Below are 13,447 nucleotides of genomic sequence, written 5' to 3'. Positions count from 1 at the left end.
TAGGGAGTGTGTTGGGAGGAAGGAGGAGGAGGAGTGTAGGGAGTGTGTTGGGAGGAAGGAGGAGGAGGAGTGTAGGGAGTGTGTTGGGGGGAGGGAGGGAGGAGGAGGAGTGTAGGGAGTGTATTGGAGGAGGGAGGGAGGAGGAGGAGGAGTGTAGGGAGTGTGTTGGGAGGAGGGAGGAGGAGGAGTGTAGGGAGTGTGTTGGGAGGAGGGAGGAGGAGGAGTGTAGGGAGTGTGTTGGGGGGAGGGAGGAGGAGGGCAGTAGGGAGTGTGTTGGGGGGGAGGGAGGAGGAGGAGGACAGTAGGGAGTGTGTTGGGGGGAAGGGAGGGAGGAAGAGGAGTGTAGGGAGTGTGTTCGGGGGATTGGGGGGTAGGAGGAGGAGGAGGAGGAGGAGTGTACGGAGTGTGTTGGGGGGAGGGAGGGAGGAGGAGGAGTGTAGGGAGTGTGTTGGGGGAGGGAGGGAGGAGGAGGAGTGTAGGGAGTGTGTTGGGGGGAGGGAGGGAGGAGGAGGAGTGTAGGGAGTGTGTTGGGGGGAGGGAGGGAGGAGGAGGAGTGTAGGGAGTGTGTTGGGGGGAGGGAGGAGGAGGGCAGTAGGGAGTGTGTTGGGGGTGGGGGGAGGTCTGGCTTCACAGAATGGCCAATTGCAGCAACCTTGGCGTGAGAGCAGAGGGTGTGACAGTGCTGTGGCGCTACATAAAGGCAGCCTCACTGGCCTTTTGCCTGCGGCCAAGTGAAGTCCCCCAGAAATCCGCCCAAGACTTCACCCAGCGTGTGGAGTCAGTCAGCCATCAACCAAGTCTCTAACCAGCCAGCTGGCACTAACTGTTCCCCTGTCCACTGGGGAGCCCCTTCCATGAATCAGTGCGTCCGTCAAGGGGAAAGCTGTAAGTTTCTGAGCTGTCAATGATAAGTCACCACTAACATCTGCATCCTCTGTGCAAACGGTAAAATCCCACCCAGTCCTTCCTCTCGATCAACATCGCGACTCTAGTTTCAGCTCGCTGATGCTAATTCCCCGCCACTCACTCTGGCGGGAGCTGCAGCTGTCGAATATTTTCAACTAGGAAAACTTTCGGTGCTCCGAAAATGAAGGTGCTAAGAAAAGGAAGAAGGAAAGTGAATGAGCAACAACACCAGCCCTAACACCTTTATTACCGTGTCTGGCTCGGTGGCACTGTGGTTAGCGCTGCTGCCTCACAGTGCCAAGGACCACAGTTCGATTCCTGGCTTGGGTCAGTGTCTGTGTGGAGTCTGCACATTCTCCCCGTGTCTGCGTGGGTTTCCTCCGGGTGCTCCGGTTTCCCCCCACAGTCTGAAAGACGTGCCGGTTAGGGTGCATTGGCCGTGCTAAATTCTCCCTCAGCGTACCCGTACAGGCACCGGAATGTGACGACTAGGGGATTTTCACTGTAACTCCATTGCAGTGTTAATGTAAGCCTACTTGTGACACCAGTAAGTAAATTTGACTTTACAGCACACCCACGCTATGTGTTGACTATCGCGCTGCATTGTTACGTAACATCTTCCTGCATCAAACTAGTCGGAACTGCCAGGGAACATCAATGTGTTTCAAACCAACACAAAACTCCTTCAATCTAAGGGTGGGATTTTGCTGGGATTATTTGACTCTGTCCCGGAGTCCCGACCTGACAGGACCCGAAAATCCCGGCCTGAGCCAAACCGCGTGAGGCTCGCTGCCGGAACTCACCAAGATCCCTCAGACAGCGCCTTCCAAACTCACGGCCACTAACATCTAGAAGGACAAGGGCAGCAGATACGTGGGAACGCCACCACTTGGAGGATCCCGTCCAAGTCACTCACTGTCCTGACTCGGAAATATATCGGCCGTTCCTTCACTGTCAAAACCCTGGAATTCCCTCCCTAACAGCACGGTGGGTGTACCTACGCCACAGGGACTGCAGAGTTACAGGAATGCAGCTCACCACCACCACCTTTGTAGGGGCAATTAGGGATGGGCAATTAATGCTGGGTCCAGCCAGCGACGCCCAAAACATGAATAACACAAAGAGATCCAGTGCGAAGGAGACTTGTGCCCAGCTGAGATCCAGGCCAGAAACTCCAACCTCTACTTGCAGTGTTCCCCCAGCCTCTGGAAAAGCAGCTTTGCACGTCCAATTTTTTCTTCTGATGGAAAAATCTAGCACGAGGGGGCATGGCTTTAAACTAAGGGGGGGTAGTTATAGGACAGATGTCAGGGGTAGGTTCTTTACCCAGAGGGTGGTGAGGGATTGGAATGCCCTGCCTGCTGCAGTTGTAAATGCGCCTAGTTTGGGGGCGTTTAAGAGGTCTGTGGATAGGTTTATGGACGAAAAGGGATTGGTTTAGGTTAGTGGGTCACTGTTGTTGTTTTTTTTTAACTGGTCGGCGCAACATCGTGGGCCGAAGGGCCTGTTCTGCGCTGTAATGTTCTATGTTCTATGTTCTATGTTCTAATTACATTCACTCATCTATTTCATTTGTTGATGGGTTATGAGCGATGCTGGCTGCCCACTTCAGGGGGCAGTTGACAGTCAACCACATTGGCCTGGAGTCACATGTAGGCCAGACCAGGTAAGGACGGCAGATTTCCTTCCCTAAAGGACAGTAATGACCCAGATGGGTTTTTCCAACTCATGATCATCAATAGACTTTTTCATTCCAGATCTTTGCTGAGTTTAAGATCTGGTGGGATTTGAAGGCAGTTCCCCAGAGCATTCCCTTGGGTCTCTGATTTACTAATCCAGCGCCAACACCACCGCGCCAATATAGTCCAATTGGATTTCCACAGTAACTTCATTGCAGTGTTAATGTAAGCTTACACTAATAAATAAATAACAAATAATGAAATCAGTAACAATTCTCAGGTGACGCTATGGTGACATCCACTTGCACTAATTCTGATAGAAAATGCCTGTCACACAATCCAGGCGAATTCAGGTATGTTTATTTATTAAAGAAACATTACACTTTATTCAGTATTAAGGGAGTAAAATAGCGAACAGTCAAATAAACACTCACACATTCTATTCTCTGTATCACTAATTTACCAACAAACAACACAAAGCTTAAAGTTCACACTCATGGATCACATGACCAAGACAATGCATTTTATATATCTTTTTATTTGCTAATCAGAAATAGAAAGTTTATTTATTAGTGTCACAAGTTACATTAACACTGCAATGAAGTTACTGTGAAAATCCCCTAGTCGCCACACTCCAGCGCCTGTTCGCATACACTGACAGAGAATTTAGTACGGCCAATGCACCCTAACCAGCGCATCTTTCAGACTGTGGGAGGAAACCGGAGCACCTGGAGGAAACCCACGCAGACACGGGGAGAATGTGCAAACTCCACACAGACTGTGACTCAAGCTGGGAATCGAACCTGGGCTCTTGGCACTGTGAGGCAGCAGTGCTAATTGCTGTGTCACCGGGCTGCCCTCATTATAATCACATTTGGGTTCCCAATGAGCCACATGTGGTTAGTGACTAATGTACTGGACTCACTTTTCCTGAGGGCATCCCCGCTCCTCTCAGCCCAGACTACAGCTGTCACTGCAATCAGCTCAATGCCTGAAAAAACAATTCAACCCCTCGAGAATTGAGCATTTGATTCTGACAAGGTTTTCGAGTTCAACCATTGCCTTCACAAAGGACAAAGGAGGTCATTTTAAAAATTATTTCATAGGATGTGGGCATCGCTGGCTTGAAAATCCCTAATTGCCCCTTGAGAAGGTGTTGATGAGTTGTATTCTTGTAATTCTGCAGTCCCTGTGGTGTAGGTACACCCACAGTGCTGTTAGGGAGAGCGTTCCAGGATTTGGACCCAGCGACAGTGCAGGAACAGGGATATGGTTAATGTGCAGTTGGGGGCCTGGTATCCCCCAGTGGAGCTGAGACTGACTTTTGTTCACAGCCCCTAAAAAGCCTTGAAAGTCAATAAAATTCTGCCCTGTGAGTGATTTTTAAACAACTTGTTCTTCTGCAGAAAACCTGAAACATTTCTATAAATGTCTTAATCAGTTATCGTAGATCACTGAGCAGGAAATGATGGGATATGTAACACAGCGCACACACACACACACACACACACACACACACACACATATGTACATACACACACATACAGGCAGACATACACTCATACACACACACACACACAAACATCACACTGACACACACTTACAGACACACAGACACATGTACACATACACACACACACCTACTGACATGCACATATACACTCACACTCACATACGCATATATAGACACACAGACACGTTCACACACATACAAACACAGACACACACATAACGACGCACACATGCACACATACAGACGCACAAACACACACACACACATACACATATAGAGTAACACAGATATACATACATACACACACACGCACACACAATAAAGGGGCTGATAATCCTCAGGGAGTCTGTTCCCTTTCTATAATTTAAAGAGATGTTTTCGATGGGGTTTAAAACCTCTGTAGTTATAATAGCCCAGAGTGATACTGGGACTAACAGTATTCAGGGCGGCACGGTGGCACAGTGGTTAGCACTGCTGCTTCACAGCTCCAGGGTCCTGGGTTCAATTCCTAGCTCGGGCCACTGTCTGTGTGGAGTTTGCACATTCTCCTTGTGTCTGCATGGGTTTCATCCGGGTACTCCAGTTTCCTCCCACAGTCCAAAGACGTGTAGGTTAGGTTGATTGGCCATGCTAAAATTGCCCCTTTAGTGTCCTAAGATGCATAGATTAGAGGGATTAGTGGGTGAAGATGTAGGGGTATTAGGGACAGGGCCTGGCTGGAATTGTGGTCAGTGCAGACTCAATGGGCTGAATGGCCTCTTTCTGTGCTGTAAGGATTCTGAGGGCAATTTGTATACAGCAGGCTAACTGTCCCATTAAAAGGAGTGATTGAATTGCAGTGTTTAAGATGATAAAAGAGAGAGAAAAACCATTCCCTCTGATGACACTGACCAGGTAAAGATGTCAAAATCTTTAAATTAAAGCGAGAATGTTTTGGATGATGTGAAGGAAAAGTTGTTCACACAAAAGGGAGCGGAGGTCAGTGTCTGGGATTCTCCCGGATCCTGGCGGGAATGCTGATACCTCGGTGAATGGGGTGACGGGGCTAGAACGGGAATGGCGTTGGGTGTTGGAGCCGTTGTGATTCTCCCGGGCAATCTGCCAGCTCCAATCAGATTCCTGTCCAGAGTGGGTGGGAACCGCAATGATACTCAGAAATAATGTGGAGATGCCGGCGTTGGACTGGGGGGGGGACACAGTCAGAAATCTCACAACACCAGGTTAACGGCCAGCGGGTTTATTGGGTGGCACGAGCTTTCGGAGCGCTGCTCCTTCATCAGGTGACTGGGAGTTGGGTTCACAAACGGGGCAAATATAGACACAAATTACAAAATAATGGTTGGAATGCGAGTCTTAACAGGTAATCAACAAGGACCGACAATGTGAGTGGAGAGGGGGATAATCATAGGTGAAAGAGATGTGTACTGTCTCCAGCTGGGACAGCTAGTGAGATTTTGCAAGCTCAGGCAAGTCGTGGGGGTTACAGATAGTGTGACATGGACCCAAGGTCCAGGTTAAGGCAGTCCTCGTGTGTGCAGAACTTGGCTATCATTGTCTGCATCTGTAAAGACTCGGTTACCTGTGAAGACCCCCATTCCACCCATAGTCTTCTAATTGCCTTTGTGTCTGTAAATGCCCTGTTTGTGAACCCAACCCTCCACTCACTGGTGAAGGAGCAGTGCTCCGAAAGTTTGTGCTACCTAATAAACTTGTTGGGCTTTAACCTGGTGTTTGTGAGGCTTCTCACTAGCCAGAAATAGACATTTGAATGTAACGGCCGTGTTTGAGGCTGGATACTCGAGCTTCCCCCAGCCCCTCAACAGGAAGCTCACTGAGCGGGGTGGGGTGCCGCTCCTGACAAACGTGGACCTGGTGGACTCCGAGGGGAGGTGTTGGGGGGGCAGGGTGCAAGGGGGGTCAGTGCCGTGGCCCTTTATCGCTGTGATGTTGGACTGGGGTAAACACAGTCAGAAATCTCACAGCACCGGGTTAAAGTCCAACCAGTTTATTTAATAACAAAAGCCACTAGCTTTCAAAGTGCTGCTTTTTCAGGTGATGAAGAGGTGGAGGTGGGGAGGGGGAGAAGGTGTTGACCTGGGGGCTCTCCCCCAGGATGGGGGGGGGGGGGCTTCATAGCTGGACCGCCCCCTGGAACCCCCCAGTGAAACTGACATCTGCTGTCAGTCTGAGACTTCAAAGACCCCTTCGCAGGTCATTGTGTGAATCCTCAGCACCTTGTACCTCACTCGCTGCTCTCTTTCTCTCTCAGTATCTAGCGATCATCGTGCTTTTATTCCTGGTTGAGATGGCTGTCGCTATCTGGGCATTTGTGCAGAAAGATGAGGTACGTTTGTTTTTGACACAAACTCAGTTTTATTTTCTGGCTATCGGTTGCCTGCAAGTTTGTTTTGCTCAGAAAATTGTTGAAAGTTCTACCAAGAATCCATGCCTCGGATCTGGATCCCTGCGTACTGTCACACAGTAAACGAAACATATTATTTACGGCAATGCATCAAGCTGAACATGTCACCTCCTGCGTAATATTTATTGAAATGAGATATAGTCCCAAAGGGTATCTGTTAGATCACAGTGCTGGGATTGGAGGTACCAACTGACTGTAGAAGTTTCTCACCCATCACTCTCCATCTTGGTGACTTTCTCTCAACACCTTCAATTTAAAATTCTCATCCACGTGTTAAGTATCTCCCTGGCTTCATTCTGCTCCATTGCTGTTAACCCCTCCAGCCCTACAACCCTCACAAAACCCCCATCCCTCCAACCGTGGACCACTTACACAACCCATTCCTTTTCTTCCAAGTACTGGTGGGCGTACCTTCTGCTCACTGGGGTGCAATATTGAAATTTCACCCCTAAACCAAGAGAAATTGGATAAAGAACCGAATATTTATTTTCAGTGATGTTGGGTGAGGGATGAATATTGGTCAGAAAGCTAACTCCTGGTCCCTGACCTTTCAGTTTCATTATGTATGAGCTGCAAAGATTTTTTGATAGAAGAATCTATTGTGAATGTTTGGCTGAATATCAAATGCTTGAAGGCGACTTCTTGCAACAGGAAGATCCAATTCAAATTTTGACTGAAAGCTTTAGGGGTCTATTAAAGGATCATCTGCCTTTGATGAGACAAGTAAATGAGTGTTTGTTTTTACAACAGATTGACCACTGAAAGATTTACATTTTTTGAACGGCTTTAATAAGTGAGTGTTCTAATCAGTATGAAGTGTATTTGACAGATCTATTAAGTTATTAGTTTATTTTTCAAATACCTATTTCAGTGACAATCTAAGGGCTGCCTATTGTGGATACTAGGCAAGTGCCTATGGAGATTATGTAGAGATCATGGAGAAAACCTGGGGTAAATGAGATATATACATCAACCATCATCATTCTGATTGGTGGAGTAGGCTCCATGGGCCAAATGTCCTCGCCTTGCTGCCCCCGGGAACCAAGGTGGGCTTTCTAACCAGCCATCCACCGCACTCACATCCCCCCGCCCCGCAACACATCACAGCTTTCAAACCACACTCCACTCCCAGAGTCAGAGAAATGGCGGGAGTGGTGTACAGAGGGTGGATAGAGTTTCAAGAATTGGGAATGGGCCTGCTGCGTGTTTCCCAAGATGGAAATCCAGACCAGAACCTCTGACAGAGCTGCACTCCCTCAGTACTGCCTGGAGAGGCCCAGCTGGATTTCACTGCTCGTGTCTCTGGAGTGAGTCTCGAGCCCACAACCTTCTGAGTCAGATGAGGGTTCCATAACCCATAGCAGAAGGAGCGGCACTCCTCCACAAAATCTATTACCCTTTGATGTAAATGGTGGACATGAGGAGTCCTGAAGTCAGATTCCTTAAAACCATAAGATATAGGAGAAGAGTTAGCCCATTCAGCCCATCGAGTCTGCTCCATCATTCAGTCATGGCTGATAAGTTTGTCAACCCCATTCTCCTTTCTTTTCCCCATTCCCTTTTATTCCTTTACCAATCAAGAACCTATCTATCTCTGAGTTAAATACCTGGCCTCCACAGCCTTCCATGGCAAAGAGTTCCATCAATTCATTACCCTCTGGCTGAAGAAATCCCTTCTCATCTTGGTTCTAAAGGGTTGTCCCTTCACTCTGAGACTGTGTCCTTGGATTCTAGTCTCTCTACAAACTTTTTAGCCTCTCCCATTAATAAAGGTCCCGTCATTTTTAACCAAAGTCTGTTCCACATATGTTTCCAATACACAACATTGTCCCTTCAAATCTCCTCTAACCGTCCTCCGGTTACAAACTCCCTGTTCAACATTAGTGCCTCGGTCCCCCTCATTTCTCCTTCGCCCGTTCTGGGGGTGATCCGAATGTACATCTCCAGCTCTTGCGTCAGATGAAATGAGTGCTTTGCAGCGAGCTGAGAGTGTTTTTCCTTGCATCCTGTCCAGGTCATTAAGCAGTTGCAGGATGCCTACGCTGGAACCGTCGATTTGAGCAGCCCAGACGATATCGACTTTAAATGCATGATCAACGCCCTGCACAAAACCGTAGGTTGAGTATTTTCTCAAATATGCAACTCCCTGCGTGGGGTAGGGCGACTGCAGTTCTGGGGCAGCGATCTAGGAAACACCAGGCAGCTTGGCAGTCTAAAACCAAAAGAGAAAATCTCAGCAGCTCTGGCAGATCTGTGAGGAGAGAAACAGGCTGACATTTCGAGTCCAGATGTCAAAGAACAAAGAAAATTACAGCACAGGAACAGGCCCTTCGGCCCTCCGAGCCTGGACCGACCACGCTGCCCAATTGAACTAAAACCCCCTACCCTTCCGGGGACCATATCCCTCTATTCCCATCCTATTCATGTATTTGTCAAGACGCCCCTTAAAACTCACTACTGTATCCACTTCCACTCCCTCCCCCGGCAGCGAGTTCCAGGCAACCACCGCCCTCTGTGTAAAAGATCTGCCTCGTACATCTCCTTTAAACCTTGCCCCTCACACCTTAAACCTGTACCCCCCTAGTAATTGACCCTTCCACCCTGGAAAAAACTTCTGACTATCCACTCTTTGCCAGCTTTGACAAAGGCTCATCTGGACTCAAAACGTCAGCGCTGTTCTGTCCTTACGGATGCTGCCAGACCTGCTGAGATTTTCCAGCATTTTCTCTTCTGGTTTCAGATTCCAGATTCCGCAGTAATTTGATTTTAAAAAGTTTGCGAATTTGATGGAGCATAACGTTAGCAAGTGTGAGGTTATCCACTTTGGCAGAAATAACAGTAGGAGGGATTACTATTTAAAAGGCGAAAAGCTGCAGCATGCTACGGTGCAGAGGGACCTGGGGGTCCTTGTGCACGAGTCGCAAAAACCCAGTCTGCAGGTATAGCAGGTGGTCAGGAAGGCAAATGGGATGCTGGCCTTTAAAGCGAGGGGGATAGAATATAAAAGCAGGGAGGTCTTGCTGCAACTGTACAGGGCACTGGTGAGGCCGCAGCTGGAGTACTGTGAGCAGTTTTGGGCCACCGCACTTGTGCAAGGATATTTTGGCCTTGGAGGGAGTGCAGAGGAGGTTCACTAGGCTGATACCGGAGATGAGGGGGTTAGCCTATGAGGAGAGATTGAATAGACTGGGCCTGTACTCGTTGGAGTTTAGAAGGCTGAGGGAGGATCTTACAGGGACGAATAATATAATGAAGGGGATGGATAGGGTAGAGGTAGAGAGATTCTTCCCGCTCAGAAAGGATAGCAGGACTAGAGGGCACAGCCTCAAGATAAGAGGGGGGCGGTTTAGATCAGAGTTGAGGAGGAACTTCTTCACTCAAAGGGTGGTGAATCTCTGGAATTCTCTGCCCGTTGAAGTGGTGGAGGCTGCCTCGCTAAATATATTTAAGTCACAGGTAGATAGGTTTCTGATAGACAGGGGAATTAAGGGTCATGGGGAGAAAGCGGGAAAGTGGAACTGAGCCACAACAGATCAGCCATGATCTTATTGAATGGCGGGGCAGGCTCGAAGGGCTAGATGGCCTACTCCTGCTCCTATTTCTTATGCTCTTATGAACTGAGTTTGAAGATTGGCCGAACAATGTTAAAACCCAGGAGGAGGCCATTCGGCTTGTCATGTCTGTGCTGGCTCATTGACAGTCGTGTCCAGTTTGGGCCCACACCCCAGAGTGCTCACTATCACCCTGCACATTACATGATCCGTTGCCTTTTGAAAGTTCCTCTGCAACCTGACCCCAGCAACCTTTCAGGCTGTGCATCCCATGTCTTTGCAACTCCCTGCGGGAAAATATTTTTGCAGCAACGTTCAAAGAGCTAGCACAGATGTGATGGACTGAGTGGCCTCTGTCTTTCTTAATTGATTCTGTCTGTCCATACCCCGTCTGGCCTCTACATGACTCCAGGCTCACACCAATATGTTTGGCCGTTAACTGGCCTCTGAATTGCCCTGGCCGACTGTTGGGTTGTATTAAACAATTCTCGAAGAACACCCATCACCATTGTCTCAGGGCAACTAAAGGGTTAATGATGTCTGCTGGAGCTGCCAACAAGCCTCACTTCCTGAGAGTGAATGATTTAGATAAGGCAATGTTTTCACTCGAATATAAAGTGGGACAGAGCTCTGGGAAGGGTGGAATGTCAGCATCCTGCTTTCGAGAAAAACAATTCTTTCAGGGGATGTGGACACTGCTGGCTGAGCCAACACTTACCACCCATCCCGAATCAAACTGAGTGACTTGCTTTCCCAGCTCAGAGGGAATTTTAAGAATCGGCCACATTGCTGTGGCTCTGGAATCACACGTAGGCCCAACCGGGTAAGGACGGGAGTTTTCTTTCCTCAAGGGACAGTAGTGACCCAGATGGGTTCTCACAACAATCATTTATTAATTGAATTTAAATTCCACCAACTGCTGTGGCTGGGATCCGAACCCATGATCCCGTAAGCACCAGCCTGTCCTGGATTATTGACCCAGTGACATTAACACCGTAGTGAACAAATTGAGGAAAGTAGGAACTTCGCAAAGAATTCCTGGTGGCAATCTGTTGGTTTTAGGGGAAAGTTGAAGTTGAGTTTATTGGTTAAGGCCACAGTGTAAAGACTGTAGAACAGCTGGTGTGTGACGGCAACACCCCATATGGAGCTACCCTAACTATGCCATTCACTCCATGTGCCATTATCACCATGGCACCTTTCCTGATGCAGTGACCACGATTTGACCAGGAGTTTATCACCAGCTTTGAATGTTCTAAAAAGAGAGACAGAGCTTCCGTTTGTAAAGCATCTTTCACAATATCAGAGTCACCCAGTGTGAGGGAACACTCTCCATGTGCCTGGAAGGGTACGGCACCAACACTCCAGAAACTCAGCACCGTCCAGGGTAAAGTAATCCACTTGATTGTCATTCCATCCACAATCTTCAGCATCCAATCCCTTCACCACTGACGCACAGTTGCAGCGGTGTGTACCATCTACAAGATGCACTGCAGCAACTCACCCAAGCTCTCTTGGTAGCACCTTTCAAACCCATGACCTCTACCGTCTGGGAGGACAAGGGTAGCAAACGCAGGGGAAAACCATTACCTGCAAGTTCCCCTCCAAGACACTCCCCACCTTCATTTGGAGATCTGTCGCAGTTCCTTCACCATCACTGGGTCAAATTCCTGGAACTCCCTCTCAAACAGCACAGTGGGTGTACCTACATCACAGGGACTGCAACTCAAGAAGGCAGCTCACTACCACCTTCTCAAGGGCAGTTAGGAATGGACAGTAAATCCCGGCCCAGCCAGTGACACCCGCATCCTATGTATGCTTTTGCAATTGAGGAATTGGTGCGGGATGACAGATTATCTTGTTGGATCTATCTCCCTTTGGAATGTCTCATTTTCAAGTCCTTAGCTGCATCTGGCATGTTCCAATCCCACTTCAGTGAACGGAGATTTGACTGAGCGTCAGATTCTCCGTTCTCAGTGGCAGCGATGACGAGACGGGAGAATTTTGACCCTTACCTTTGAAAACTGAGTCCACGGTGGCACAGTGGTTAGCACGGCTGCCTCACAGCACCAGGGACCTGGGTTCACTTCCCAACTTGGGTCACTGTCTGTGCGGAGTCTGCATGTTGCCCCCGTGTCTGCGTGGGTTTCCTCCAGGAGCTCTGGTTTCCTCCCGCAGTCTGAAAGATGTGCTAGTTAGCTGCATTGTCCATGCTAAATTCTCCCTCAGTGTACCCGATTAAGTACTGGAGTGTGGCAACTAGGGTATTTTCACAGGAACTTCATTGCAGTGTTAATGTAAGTCAACTTGTGACACTAACAAATAAACTTAAACGCTACTATTTATATTACTGAAATAATCAGCCTGGGATACCTCTCTCAGCAATATTCTGAAGTGAGTTTATGGCTGATAAATCCACAGATCATTGGCTCAGCCTCCTACAGGGTAATAACACTGGACTACATCGGAACATTGCGCTGAAACATTCACTGAAACAGTGAAACGGGTTGGTTATTCAGCCAATAATCTGTTGTACAGTAAGTGTTTCCTTCTGCTGTACTGACTAACAGGAATATTTTTGGGTTGTAGTTGAACTGCTGCGGTTACAAAGATAGAGCAGGAGTCGTGCGAGGATGTACCGGCCAGTATAAGGTGAGCATTTAATCGGGAATATAGTGTTTGCAGAAGGTGAGATTGGTGTATGAGGAATAATAGGACAATTTAAGGGCAGCCCGGTGGCGCAGTGGTTAGCACTGCTGCCTCACCGCGCCAGGGACCCGGGTTCAATTCCCAGCTTGGGTCACTGCCTGTGTGGAATTTGCACATTCTCCCCATGTCTGCATGGGTTTCCTCCGAGTGTTCTGGTTTCCTCCCACGTGTGGTTTCCTCCCCGCAATGGGTGGCACGGTGGCACACTGGTTAGCACTACTGCCTCACAGCACCAGGGACCCGGGTTCAACTCCCAGCTTGGGTCACTGTCTGTGTGGAGTTTGCACGTTCTCCCCATGTCTGAGTGGGTTTCTTCCGGGTGCTCTGGTTTCCTCCCACACCCCGAAAGACGTGCTGGTTTAGTGGATTGGCCATGCTAAATTGCCCATTAGCGTCAGGGGAATTAGGAAAGTAAAAACGTGGGGTTAGAGGGATAGGGCCTGGGTGGGATTGTGGCCAGTACAGACTCGATGGATCGAAAGGCCTCCTTCTGCACTGGAGGGATTCTCTGAAATTGTACTTACATCGCAGTTTTGAGGCAGTAAAGCATCCCGAGGTCCTTCGCAAGAGTGTTATAAAACAAAGTACTATGTAGAGCCACGTAAGGAGATATTAGGGGTGATTTTCAGCCTGTGTTCGCAATCAGAGGGAACAGTGGCACCAGCGG

General features: G+C 48.6%; 1 protein-coding gene across 1 annotated transcript in view; it reads left to right on the top strand.

The window, feature by feature from the left end:
- Window positions 1–13,447, top strand: part of LOC145344573 (CD9 antigen-like) — a 31,652-nt gene that overhangs the window by 16,570 nt on the left and 1,635 nt on the right. The window contains exons 4-6 of the mRNA XM_080191771.1: window positions 6,368–6,442; window positions 8,535–8,633; window positions 12,661–12,723. Of these exons, the coding sequence (XP_080047897.1) occupies window positions 6,368–6,442; window positions 8,535–8,633; window positions 12,661–12,723 (237 nt within the window). The remainder of the gene's footprint in view (window positions 1–6,367; window positions 6,443–8,534; window positions 8,634–12,660; window positions 12,724–13,447) is intronic.

This window comes from Carcharhinus amblyrhynchos, chromosome 6, assembly GCF_965287045.1.
Source record: "Carcharhinus amblyrhynchos chromosome 6, sCarAmb.v2.hapA, whole genome shotgun sequence".
Classification (NCBI taxonomy): domain Eukaryota; kingdom Metazoa; phylum Chordata; class Chondrichthyes; order Carcharhiniformes; family Carcharhinidae; genus Carcharhinus; species Carcharhinus amblyrhynchos.
The sequence above is the reverse complement of the archived record's forward strand: the minus strand, read 5'-3'. Positions and strand labels throughout refer to the sequence as shown.